Source organism: Arachis ipaensis, chromosome B9 (genome assembly GCF_059453495.1).
Source record: "Arachis ipaensis isolate K30076 ecotype BB chromosome B9, ASM5945349v1, whole genome shotgun sequence".
Lineage (NCBI taxonomy): Eukaryota > Viridiplantae > Streptophyta > Magnoliopsida > Fabales > Fabaceae > Arachis > Arachis ipaensis.
Window position 1 is genome coordinate 132388709 of NC_142444.1, and position 13112 is coordinate 132401820.

The window sequence follows — 13112 nt, forward strand, 5'->3', positions numbered from 1 at the left end:
ATCTTATCAGAGAGGCACTGAACATGAGCGCATTATGGAGGTGATGGATCTGAAGTTGGAGGCGATCTAATTCTCCATCCCTCAACTTCTCTCTGATTATAATAGGAGCCACTCAGCCGTACACAAGTCATCTATAGAATCAAATTCTGGAGTCGACAATTTCTCTCGTCCTTGACAACAAGGAAGGGTGAGTTTCGATTTACCAAAATTTGATAGTTTCTGATACATTGAGTTGAATCTTTTCTGTCGATCAATATTTTAATTTCTTCAGAGTGCCAAAAGAAGACCAAATCGGTATTGCTGCCATCCATATGACTAGCATGGTCATTCCTTGGTTTCAGATGTCTCAACATTCAACACCATTTGTTCGTTTCGCTCATAGCCTCAACTCAAAGTGTTCCATAGAGATCAAATTTGGGAACCTCACTTTTCGAATCTCCACACGAATTGATCTTTAAGCTTCAACAACAACGTCCAGTGAATGATTATTATGTTGACTTTGTTATTCTTGTTAATCGGTCTCATATTAATCTATCAGATACTTTAGGGAGCAGCAATAACCGATATAATAAGTAACAGATTACGCAATGATAGTGCAGGAGATCCAACTTCCTCCATCAGTCCTATTCTCTCTCACTTTACTATAAAGGATTTTTTAATTTCTATTTTGGTTATTTTGATCATTTTGATTTTAAAATTTTAAATAAGGTTTTGATAATTATAAAGTAAACTTTTTTTATTTTGGTTTTTCTAATATATTTTCTATGGTGCCAGGAAATTTTAAAACTCATAATTATAGTCTTCACCATTAATTACTTCATTAAAGAATAAATTCACAAATTGAATGTTAACTTATCATAAAAATTATATATTTATTTAAAGAATTTAATTTTAATATACAATTTAAAATATTTTATTCAGTCGTTAAATATATTTTTTTTTGAATAACTATTTATGTGATTCATGTAAAAAATTAGTTATTTTTATTGACGTGACGCTACTAGTAATAGAATGTAGGTGTAAATACTAAAATTCCATTACAATTAAATTCTTATTTAAATAAAAAATAGTGTATTTTCCCTACGCAAATAAAATTGAAACCTAAGAAAAATTACAAAAGCCAAAATCATGCGAGAAACTGAAAGTGGCGGCTGTGTAGTTGTTGTTGTTGTTGTTTTTTTTTTTAAAATGCAATGAAAAATAAAAAATGGAAAAACTACTAAATAGGGACGAAAAAGGAAACCCGTGTTCTTCTAATGCAAAAGCCTATAAGGAAAGTATGGAAACAATTGTGATTGAAAGAAAGAATAAAATATTTATTTTTCTTTTTATTATCTGAAAAAAAATATAATTTTTAATTAATTTATTTAATTTTGGGGTTTGTTTTGGGTTATGCTTTTGCTCTCTTTCTTCTCTCTCTGTTGCTGCTGAACCTATTTCTCTTCTCTCTCTCTCTTCGCCTCTCTTTCTCTCTCTCTCTCTCTCTCTAAAATCTCAGGGCTCTGATTGCGCCCTTTTGACAAACCTCCGCTCTTCGATTCCCAGGTTTGTCTTCCACTCTTCACATCGATCCACTCATTCTCTTTCTGTTTCACTCTTCAATTTCCCTATTCTGATCATATTATCCCCCCTTTTTTTTTTCATTCTTTTTGTTTTTTTATTTATTCGTGTGAATTATTGCCTGAGATATTCGCTTTCTTTGCAAATGTTTGTTTTGGCTGTGAATTTTCGGTTTTTGATTTTTATGCTATTTTGCCTCATAGAGGTAGTTCCACCATCGCGTATTGTTCAGTTGCTTGATTTTTATTTTAATTAGGATTGTTTTAACTATTAGTTTGATTGAGTATTTTTTGTTTTTGAAATTTTTTATTTTAGGGTTTTATTTGATGTTTGGGTTTTTGGCTGAGTTTGCCTTTGTGTTTGTGTTTGGTTTCAATAATTTTGAGCTGAAATTGGGAAGGTTGGTGTTGCATTAGTTTAATTGATATGAGTTCTGAAGAAGAGAGTGTTATTGTTTTTCTGGTTCTTAACTGGGAGAATTTAAAATTGGATGCTTAATTTGTTCTTTGTTGTCTTAAATTTTCCTTGGCAAAGCATCTTTGCCTTTTTTTTTGTTGGTTATGATTTGATTTTAAATGATTTTTGTCATGCCGTTAGGAATGGATATACTTACTACCAACTGTGCATCATTGTGTCTGATAAAATAATGTGGGGTTTTAGGGGTTGATTTGGGTTTGTTTATTTGATTATTTTACAGTGGTTGTTGTAAGCGGAGATTTAGTGGACTATTTCCTGATCAGGGAATGGCTGGGGTTGTCAGTGAGGAGTCTGGAGTGGGAAAATCTGCGGAGGGAATCTCAAGTGGGCAACGGTGTCAATCTGGGGATGCATTGGCAGAGTGGCGATCATCTGAGCAGGTTGAGAATGGAATCACGTCTACCTCACCTCCTTATTGGGACACTGATGACGAAGATGATGGTGGTAAATTTCTTTCCTCGGTTTTTCCCCGCACACACACATGGCTGAGTGAGCTTTAGGGGGATGGTAATTATGTTATAAAGAATACTTCAATTAGATGTCATGTTATGTGACAAAATCTCATTCCTTTTTCTTTTGGTTAATTGGTTGACTTTAGTGGTTTGGTTAATTATTCAGTTTGTATGAAAATGTTTGGTAACAATTTGGGTCTTGCACTAATAATGAGACATCATGTTATGTGTTGTCACTTAGATACACTGTTAGCAGTTCTGCTTGTCTCTTAGTAAGTTTTGTAGTGAGATTATTATACCATCAAATTTCTCAGACCTTTAAATCGGCTGTTAAACTTTCCAAGTGCATGGATGTGATTATACTTTGATTATCGTTGTTAAAGTTTCTAAGTGAATGGATGTTATTATATTTTGATTATTGTTTTGGTTTTCATTGTACAGGACCAAAACCTTCTGAACTGTATGGAAAATATACATGGAAGATAGAGAAGTTTTCTCAGATTACCAAAAGGGAACTTCGCAGTAATGCCTTTGAGGTTGGCGGCTACAAATGGTATGTTCCTTTAGATAGACTTATAGGACTTGATCACTTTTTTTTTGTTATTTTGTGCTTTAGACATTACTGTTTGCATTGTTTTGATCAAAACCTTCAAACCTATTTGTATGTTAGATCTTGTTGGTAACAATTATAATCTTGAGCAAAGGATGAAATCCATATTGTAAAATTCAAAGGATGGGATTGGGCATGACAAATGAGTGCCACCCTGTTTTGGGCAAATACTTTTAGAGTTGCTCCACAAGTTACAAACAAGTTCTGTGGCTGGTTATCTCTTTTGGTAAAGCCTCGGTATAGGAATTTAAGAATGACTAAAGCCAAATTTTAATTCAAAGGATGGATGAGATCCTTGAAGGAAAACCGGAAAATGTTGCTGCAAAATACCCGAAAATATGAAGATTTATTGGATGAAACTTGGTTAGATGTTGCTTCCATTTATTAAAACCTTTTACCTAGTACCTCAGAACACCATTGCGACATCACCAGAAAGTAATGGATAAGAGAGTGCAGTGCCAGACAGCTGCTTCTGCAGAGGTCCAATAGCAATTCTGGTACCAGAAATAGCCCAAAAATGCATCAATATTCAATGATGGCAACAGTCAAACTCTAAGGCTTATAAGATGGGTCCTCTACATGCACCTTCTCTTGTTGGACAGACAGTGGCAGGTCTTCAAATGTGCAGAAGCTTGGTGAGGTGTTTAATGCCACGTGGGAGACCATGTGAAGATGCGTCTGTAGGAAACGAAATGTGCAGGAGGTGATGGTTTTGTTGGTGAGGTCGATCGCCTGAATTAGGACTGGAATGGTGGCCGATGGCAAAGAAGTGTTGGAGACTGGTGGAATGACACGTGACACAGGTTCAAGGCTGCTGGAGTGATGCATGGTAACAGCTGGCTAGAAAGAATGCTGGAAAAGTTGGCGGAAAGGACACCAGGGTTAATAGTGCATTTTTAAAACAGTAGCTGTGTGAGGAAAGTTTTAAAATGAAGACTAGAAGCAAGATTGAAGAAACAGGTATAAAGCAAAGATGGGATAGATTCTTAAAAATATAAGTTTCAAATGATTGGAACCTGGCCATAGAAAGATGCCATGGGTCACAATTGTTGGTACCGCTTTGATACCATGTTAAGATTATGAATTTTAGGTAAGAGTGTAGGTAAAAAGAGAATAAAGAGTGAATTAATGGAAGTTTGCAGGTGGTGTGAAGTGTGATGTGTAAAATTACAAAGCATCAATCCCCCATTTATAACAACACAAACTCTAATCCTAATTAACCAAGGGAATAATCATGAAAGTTTGCGATATTCTAGATATATCACAGGATACTCTCTATTTCTAACAGATGCGTTAATAGAATTCAAGTCTTTGATGTACTTTTGGTACATACTAACTAATAAATTTGTTTTGTTTGCAAAGATGGTCCATATGACTTGCTAATTGCTTAATACGTAGTGTCGATTTTGTTGACTTACTCATCCTTTGGCGTGTGGCAGGTATATTTTAATCTATCCACAAGGTTGTGATGTTTGCAATCATCTTTCGCTGTTTCTGTGTGTGGCTAATCATGATAAACTTCTTCCAGGTTCAATTCACAAAACATATAATACATATAATTTTGTCAAAACAGAAAAAAAAATCTCAATTTGTTTTTATTTTTATTTTTTTTGAAGATTGTATCATTTTGTAGTTTCACTTTCTGTGTAACTGGTTCCAGATTGTTTCGCTTATATTCCCTTTTCTTTGGGGTGATACAGGATGGAGCCATTTCGCGCAATTCACAATTGCCGTGGTCAACAAAGACCCAAAGAAATCAAAATATTCTGGTTTGCTGGCTAATAGTTGCTTTATTACTACTGGAGTTTACAATTTTTCTATCAGCATTATTGAGACACTTATACCTTCCAGATACGTTGCATCGATTTTGGAAGAAGGAGCATGACTGGGGATGGAAAAAATTTATGGAGCTTTCCAAGGTGTATGATGGATTTGTTGACACTTCTGACAATCTGATAATAAAAGCTCAAGTTCAAGTCATTAGGTATTCTATACGTAGTTTATGTTATTGGAATCTTTCAGGTTCAAGTTCAAGTTCACCTCCATCTTTTGTGCAGCTTTGTTACTGTGCTACTGATTAGTGTTTGTCCACAGTTTTCAACTTTGTTTTCTAAAAATATATAGAAAGAAGAAATTTTTATATAGGTTATAGTTGTAATAGTTAGAGTGATTGCTCAATATCCCTTTTAGTAAATTGAGAACCAGCAAGAAACAACACTGGTTTTGTGATGCAAAATCTCTTAAGCGAAGTAGGGCCTACAGTAGTTCTTGTCGTTATGTAATATTTGTGGCAAGGCTATATAAAGCCTTGGATTTATATGTGGCAACCTGTATTTCCATTATGATGATTGATGCACAGAAATTTTAGACTTCTACTCTCCATAGGCCTTTTCAATGTTATTTTTCTGTCACTTTTTGGGCCTAAAATTTGTGTTAAATGTTATCTTGTCGTGTTTAAGATATTTTCTGTTAAAATATTGAGTTGCTATAGCTGTGTGGATTACCTTTGTTAGCTTTAATAAAAATATGATTGCTAAACAATTGAAAGATGGGAAAGAAGAAATCAGATCTAACTTAGAGAAATAAATAAATCATGGATGCTGCATAATTATTATGAAAGATGACAATGAGCACACATGTAGTAGCAGTTTGAAACCAATTATAAACATGTGTTATTGGTTTGTTGATGCAGGAGAGCGGTATATATTGTTGGATGAAAGGCCTTTTTAATATATTTACTCCTAAAGTCCAAATGACAAATTATTCCCTTCTAAATCTCATACAAAAAATGATAGGATTTCAAATTATATATAAAAAAAGAAATTTCATGACGTCTGGGCCTCTGGACAATGAGAAATGTAAACCTTGTTTATTTAGTTTTTATTTTGAGCTGGAGCTTTTGGTTCAGATGTGTGATCTTATTTAACTTTTTGTTTCTGATGCATAGGGAGAAATCAGACAGACCTTTTCGTTGCCTTGATTGTCAGTATAGGAGAGAACTTGTTAGGGTATATTTGACAAATGTAGAACAAATTTGCCGGCGCTTTGTGGAAGAGAGAAGAAGCAAGCTTGGGAAGTTGATAGAGGATAAAGCTAGGTGGTCGAGGTACTTTATGCTTTGCTACAAAAGTGTCATTCTTGTATGTGTATAATCTGTTCTGTAACTTGTCACACTATGTATGCCATTGTCCTTATGTTTTGTTCTTTCTCCATATTGTCACCTTGACTTAATAAAAGTCAGGGTTATTAAATTATTTATTTTTCACAGTTTCTGATCAATAATAATATTTCAAAACTTGAACTGAAGAACCATTATTTGAGTTGGTTTAATTCCCCTTCAATCTCTAAATTCAAAATATCATTGGCATGTTGGGAGGGAAAGCATTCAATCCTTGAAAGTGAAAAATGTTTAATGTATTGGGAACGGATAGGAAGGTAGAGATGAGAGATGAATACTGTAGAATCAAACCTATTCAGTGACCATTTTTTATGTAGGTAGCCACCTTCATGGAATCTGAAATATATACCATCTCATCATTGTATGATCTATTTAACTGTCTTTGTGCCTCCCCCTAGTAATTTTTTATTTTGGGAATCTAAACTATTTCCCTATTTAATATTGTGCATTCATTCGTTGACACTTCGCTAGACCTTTAAGTTGCAGTGTTTCATTTGATTAGCTGATCATACGGTAATTTGTTACATTCAGTTTCTTTGCTTTCTGGCGGGAAATTGACCAAAATTCTAGGCGCCGCATGTCGAGAGAGAAGACAGATGTAATTTTGAAGGTAGTTGTAAAACACTTCTTTATAGAGAAAGAAGTCACGTCTACGTTGGTTATGGACTCTTTGTACAGTGGGCTGAGGGCTCTTGAAGGCCAGACTAAGTGCAAGAAGGCTAGGGTAAAATCGCTGGATGGTGAAGAAATGCCAGCACCAATTATTCGTGTTGAGAAGGATATGTTTGTATTGGTGGATGATGTTTTACTGCTACTAGAAAGGGCTGCTATAGAACCACTCCCTCCTAAAGAGGAGAAGGGTCCTCAGAATCGTACAAAGGTAAGATGTTGGAATCATGTTCATGAAAATAACTATGGAATTATCTGTTGATAGCATTAATGTAGTCAATCCATGATTGAAGGGCAGAGCAGCTGGCCCAAAAGTGCTAGTTATAGCATATCAAGGAGCTGCCTCTATATTGACAATAGTGGTTATAATGCAATGGATTTATACTACTCAAATGCTAAAAACTAAGTTGAATTTATGTTGGGATCCCCCTTATTTTTCTACCAAATTTCTGTAGTTCACTTACGGGTATTGATATATCTCCTTTAATAATTAATGTAATGTTTAAGAAGTAAGTTTAGCATCGATAGAGCATTTAACAGCTCTAGAGGTTATGAGCACGAAGAAGGATATGGATGTGATATAGTTGGGCTTCATGGTTTTAGAATCCATTTCATTTCTTAGAGAACTTCTTGCCTAATTTGTAGGATGGAAACTCGGGAGAGGACTTCAATAAAGATTCTATAGAGCGTGATGAAAGGCGTCTCACAGAATTGGGTCGTAGAACTTTGGAGATATTTGTCCTTGCCCATATATTCAGGTATTGTGTGCTTTTAAATACCCATAGCCTTCTCTCTCTCTCTCTCTCTCTCTCTCTCTCTCTCTCAGCTATTTCTTGTGTTGGTAGTTTATAAAGGGTAGCTTGGTGCACAAATATTAGAGAAGGGTAATGTAGGCATTCCAACTTGATAAATGCATTAGTGGTTGGTTTCTGATAGGGAACAGCAAGGCAAAGAGTTGAAAGTGTATTCAAGAGAAAAAAGGAAAGGTAAAATAGGTTGCGTTTGGTTTTGAGAATAGGACAAGACAAGACACTGAGAACATGACACAAAAGATAGAGATACAGAAACTAGTGTTTTTTTTTAATTTGTTTGATGATAAACTGAATATAAGATAAAACAAACAACAAAAAGTTCGATTTACCTTCATTTTTTCCTTCACACAAAATTTAGAATAAAAAATAGAATGATAAAAGATGTAATTATGAAAATTTGATAGAAATCACAAAAGAAAAAATAAAAAAATAAGTTGTGTCACTGTCCAGTGTCTCTGTGTCCTTTCCGTCAAGAAAGACGCAAAATACACTAATTCAGTGTCCCAGGACACTATCTCTATCTATGTCTCACTTGCCAAATACGATTTTGTCTCTGTATTCATGCCTTAATGTCCCCTCCTTGTAAACAAACACAGCCATAGGGAATGGCTCCTCAAGCCATGTGGGCTAGAGCGTAACTAACTTTGGTGAGCTGAAGGCCATAGGGGGCCCTTTTGTGTGGAGAGATTTCTGTTAGAGGAGATATAGGTGTCACGAGTGAGGTCAGAAAAGGGTTAGGTTTGGATTATTCTAGTTTTGGAGTGGGAGAGCTACTGAGTGCTCTGAATTTGGCTCTTGAGCATTTTGGCTTATTCTGAGAATTTCCATTTATCAATATCATACCCTTCTTTCTCTACTTTTCCTATCTCTGTATTATTATATTCTATCAGTGTCACAGCTTGACTCCGTGACCTTGAAGTCACATGGAGACAACTCAACTGTTGCTCCAAAGCTCTCTTTCTTGTGTTGGTACTTGGTAGTTTATATGTATGTATTTATCATCCGTTGATTAAGATATGCTGACTCCTACCTATCGAACGTTGCAGCAATAAAATTGAGGTTGCATACCAGGAGGCTGTTGCACTTAAGAGACAGGAAGAGCTCATCCGGGAAGAAGAGGCTGCATGGCAAGCTGAAAGTGATCAGAAAGTAAAACGTGGTGTCGGTGAGAAGGAAAAGAAGTCAAAGAGAAAACAGGTGCGGGTCTCAAGGAGACATTGTCAAGGGATCTTCATTTCAATGAGTCTTGACCTTCTATTTTCCTTCTCCATGCAGCTAACTTTGGGTTTGAAATAGTTCATAATAATAAAAGCATCCCAAGATATCTATTGCAAAACTGGCAGATAACTTGCCCAAAATAACTAACCCAACCTTAAAGGATGTTAAGTGCATTTGGTTTATATGAGGAAATAGTTGACTTTGCTTTTATGGCTGACAACTAGACCACTTTTTTTCATGACAGGCGAAACAAAAACGGAACAATCGCAAAGGAAAGGATAAAGGGAAGGAGGAGAGGACTGCTTTGGCTCTTAATGGCAAGAACCAAGATGACAATGATGTTGATGAGAAAAAGGATTCTATTATGGATGAGCCTCAAAGTCTGTCTGAAAAGGCTGATGCCATGGAAGATGTTTCTGATGTGTCTGACTCCGTGGATGCCGTTGTTGAGGTACTTCAACCTGATTCAGAAGACAGAGATGCTAGTCCTGTTAATTGGGATACTGATGCATCTGAAGCTCATCCTCCAACTGAGGCTAGTAGCAACGGCATAGGTGTTTCATCGATGCAAAATGGACTGTCTGAGAAAAGGAGCAGTTCAGTGATAGATGATAGTTCTTCAACATGCTCAACTGATTCATTGCCATCAGTGGTCATGAATGACCATTACAAGGGGAGCCCTTTCTCAAATTATAAAGCCCATAAGTCACCTAGCAGGTAAATGTATACATTAAACTTTTAGTCTGGATTGATATCAAGTATGGTTGGTGTCTTAACCTAATTTGGCACCTTTTATCTGTAGAGCTAAGAACCATGGTAAAGCATCTTGTGATATTGGTAGCTGGACAAATGAAACAGATGGTCAACCATCTGGTTCTGCCACAGATGCTGTGGGTATTCACAATGAGTCTGGAAGCAGTAAGGTTCGGGAATCTGAGTCCAAGGGTACTGTCATCTCCTTGCGGGACCGGTTAAAGTGGGCTGAGCAACATGTTGTAAGAAAGGTGGTCCAATTTCCATCCCCGAATCCTTGTAAAATTATTAAGTGTTTCTTGCTCTCTGGTTGGTTACATATTAGAATAATTTTTACTTGATTCTTCTGCTGAGATAGATCAAAAATAGTTTGCGCTTTGATTATATTTTGGAGAAGTCCGGTAGTATTCAAGATAACTGAAAACCTAGGAACTGTTTGGTCTTATTTTCATTTTCAATGTTTTTTTTGTGAAAAAAAAAAAGAAAACAATAAAATATTGAATACTGTTTTCTGTTTTCATTCAAACTTCACAAAATTTGAATTAGAAAATATTGAAAACAAAAGAAGAAATGAAAACACAAACCAAAGTACCCAAACAAGCCCTTGGTGAAGTTTCTATATACCTACTATGTTTATTGTTTGCATCTTGTTTCCATCAGCTGCCATGTGAGTGAAAACTTTATATTTCCTGTCTTCCCTTGGGGATAATAGATGTGAAATAAGAACGGAATGCTGTTATACATTCTTCTGAAGAAGGAAAAAGTAAAATTCTGACACCTTGTGTTCCTTACGGTACTAATCCATGCAGATATCTTTATCCTATATGAAGATATTTTTATCCTCATTATTTTTTCCCTTGGAGTTGTTTCTTGGTGCTCTTTGCTTCCTATTCATTTGTTTGTTATTTTTATTTCTAGGATTCTTAAAGCTTAACAAGTTTAAGCTTGAGGGAACGTTGTAATGTTAAGTTTATTATTAGTCTTAGGTAAATGCTCATGATTTGTTTTACACTTTACAAATTTACCTATGAATCAAAATGATCTGGATTTTGAAGGTGGTGGATATCATGTTTGTACATGGGAGTAAAATTTTGGTTAATTTTTAATGTTTCCCTGTAAAGATCATCTTTTCCCTTTTCTTTTCCCCCTAATTTTTTTTGGGGATAAGCCAAAATATCATAGCATATCCAAAAATTTTGTATTTGCTCATTTGATGTTCAATACTTCGTATCTCCATTATAACATTTTTTTTTCTTGATGTATGGTATTTGCTTTTCTAATTGATAGGAGGAGGATGTTGCTTCACTGCAACAGAAACAGAATATCAAAGACCAAGTTGAGACAGAGAGACCTGTTGACAATGAAAGTCTACGGAAAGAGAATATACCAGCAGTGCCATCCTCACCATTAAGTCCCCTTAGAAACATATCCTCAACTGTTCAGATGAAGTCAGAAGAACACAAGACCAGCGCTACTGTAGATCCTGTTCATATCAGGAAAACATCTTCACCTTTCTCATCTGCATCACAAGCAACAACTGTGTCCAAAACCGAGACCCTAAAATCTTCAACTGCAAGTGTGAGATTAACTGAAAGATCTGTAGCACAACTTTCCGTGATGTCAAGACCTTCTAGTTCTCCTTTAGTTCCTGGTCCCAGGCCTGCAGCTCCTGTTGTCTCAATGGCTCAAACAGCTCCTCCACTTTCACGTTCAGTGAGTGCATCTAGTCGGTTAGGTCCTGATCCATCACCTGCTACTCACAGTTATGTTCCTCAATCCTACAGAAATGCTATAATAGGGAACCCAGTGACTTCAACAGCTGCCAATCTGACCCATTCCAGTTCCTCCAGTTCCACAGTGAAACAATCTTCTGGGTTTTCTCAACCGTCCTCCATGGTATCATCACCGATATTTTTACCCCAGGGCTCTGATAGAATGGGCACTAATGCTGGCCAGACAGGTTTGCCCTTTGGCATGGTTAAACGCGATGTATTACATAATGGTCCCCAGTGGATGGAAAATTCTCAAAGCGAAACAAGCAGAAGCATGCACTATGACCAACCTTCCGGGCTTAATGACATTCAAAACCACCATGACTTGTACAGGCCAGTGCACAGTAGATCTATGGGTGACATCTTGACCGAGTTCCCTGCCTGCACATCTGGCCGTCAGAACCAAGGATTGTTAGTGGATGAGTTCCCGCATCTTGATATCATAAATGACCTGCTTGATGATGAAACTGGTGTTGGAAAGTCGGCAAAGGCAAGTTCAACATTCCAGTCTCTTAATAGTGGGCCACACTTGCTTAATCGACAGTTCAGTTATCCTGGGGACTTGGGTGCAGATGATGATTTTGGATCCTCAACCAGTTCTTGCAGGTTCGAGCGTTCGCTGAGTTTCCATCATCATGATCACGGATTTCAAGGAGGTTATAGGTCGTCTAATGGGCATTTCGATTCAATGAGAGATTATGTTCCACAAATGAGTACTTCTTACGTCAATGGGCAGGTTGACGGGGTGATGCCTAACCAGTGGCAGGTGGGCGGATCTGATCTGCTATATCTAGGTATGAGGAACTCGGATAATGATGGTTACTCGTACTATCCAGATTACTCAAATGTGGCATCTGGTATCAATGGTTATTCCATATTCCGGCCGTCAAATGGTCCTACTTAGAGAGGGAAAAGAGGATGGAGAGTGTCCAGAAATGAGTGGTCACCATCCAAATGGAATAATGTATTTGGGGGGATTTGTTGGTTCTCTTTTTAGATTGGAGTGAGGTTGTGATCACTTCATAAGCAAAAACATCTTGTAAAGAGTGTTTCGGTTATTTGTTTCCAGCTTTTGTTTATGAAATTCATACGTGTCTTGGTTATCTGGGATTTATCATTTATGGATGAATCATTATGAGGTTTTTACCTTCGGAGTTCGGAGTACTTTGGTCATAGTAAACCTAAACAGCGGGAACCATGCATCTCCACGTTTTAGATGCATGCTTTCATAGTAATTAACTCAGGTTTTGCTAACTGGTGCCACAATAGAATTCCGTAAAATCAGATTACTAGTTAAAAGACTAATAATGGTAATTGTGAGAGATAATTTCGAAACACAAAAAAAGTCATGCTCAATAAGTTGTATTGTTTGGCAGGGTAATGACTTATTGAAGAGTTGTCTTTTATTAAAAGGTTGTGACTTATTGAAGAACTGTATTTTCTCAAAGGAATGTTTCTTTTTATGAATATACTAAATACATGAACTCAGTATCTATAAATAGAACATCAAACTAGCAAAACAGAATATAACAATTTATCCTCAAATTTCAAATCTTGAAGGAAGAAACTATGCTAAAGAAGATTATGGTACAACAAGAATAAGAAATAAGT

General features: G+C 36.3%; 1 protein-coding gene across 2 annotated transcripts; it reads left to right on the forward strand.

Annotated features, from left to right (window-relative positions):
- Positions 1-1360: 1360 nt before the first annotated feature.
- On the forward strand, positions 1361-12647 carry LOC107617513 (TNF receptor-associated factor homolog 1b). Of its 2 annotated transcripts, none has more exons than XM_016319283.3 (13): positions 1361-1545; positions 2301-2481; positions 2931-3042; positions 4539-4627; positions 4800-4868; positions 4951-5083; positions 6047-6205; positions 6809-7157; positions 7592-7704; positions 8805-8955; positions 9221-9693; positions 9779-9980; positions 11017-12647. In XM_016319283.3, exons 2-13 carry the CDS (start codon positions 2304-2306, stop codon positions 12403-12405), a joined length of 3417 nt encoding a protein of 1138 aa, XP_016174769.1. In that variant the 5' UTR covers positions 1361-1545; positions 2301-2303; the 3' UTR covers positions 12406-12647. The 2 variants fall into 2 exon arrangements, with proteins under 2 accessions (XP_016174769.1, XP_016174768.1); XM_016319282.3 differs by having other exon boundaries at positions 1370-1545; positions 2258-2481.
- The last annotated feature ends 465 nt before the right edge of the window (positions 12648-13112 follow it).

Excerpts from the sequence above, each read along its gene's own strand:
- LOC107617513 (XM_016319283.3), top strand. The coding sequence starts at position 2,304 with ATGGCTGGGGTTGTCAGTGAGGAGTCTGGAGTGGGAAAATCTGCGGAG. Across the intron at positions 4,628-4,799 it reads TCATGATAAACTTCTTCCAG|GATGGAGCCATTTCGCGCAA; the intron begins GTTCAATTCACA and ends GGGGTGATACAG. Across the intron at positions 9,694-9,778 it reads GCCCATAAGTCACCTAGCAG|AGCTAAGAACCATGGTAAAG; the intron begins GTAAATGTATAC and ends TTTTATCTGTAG.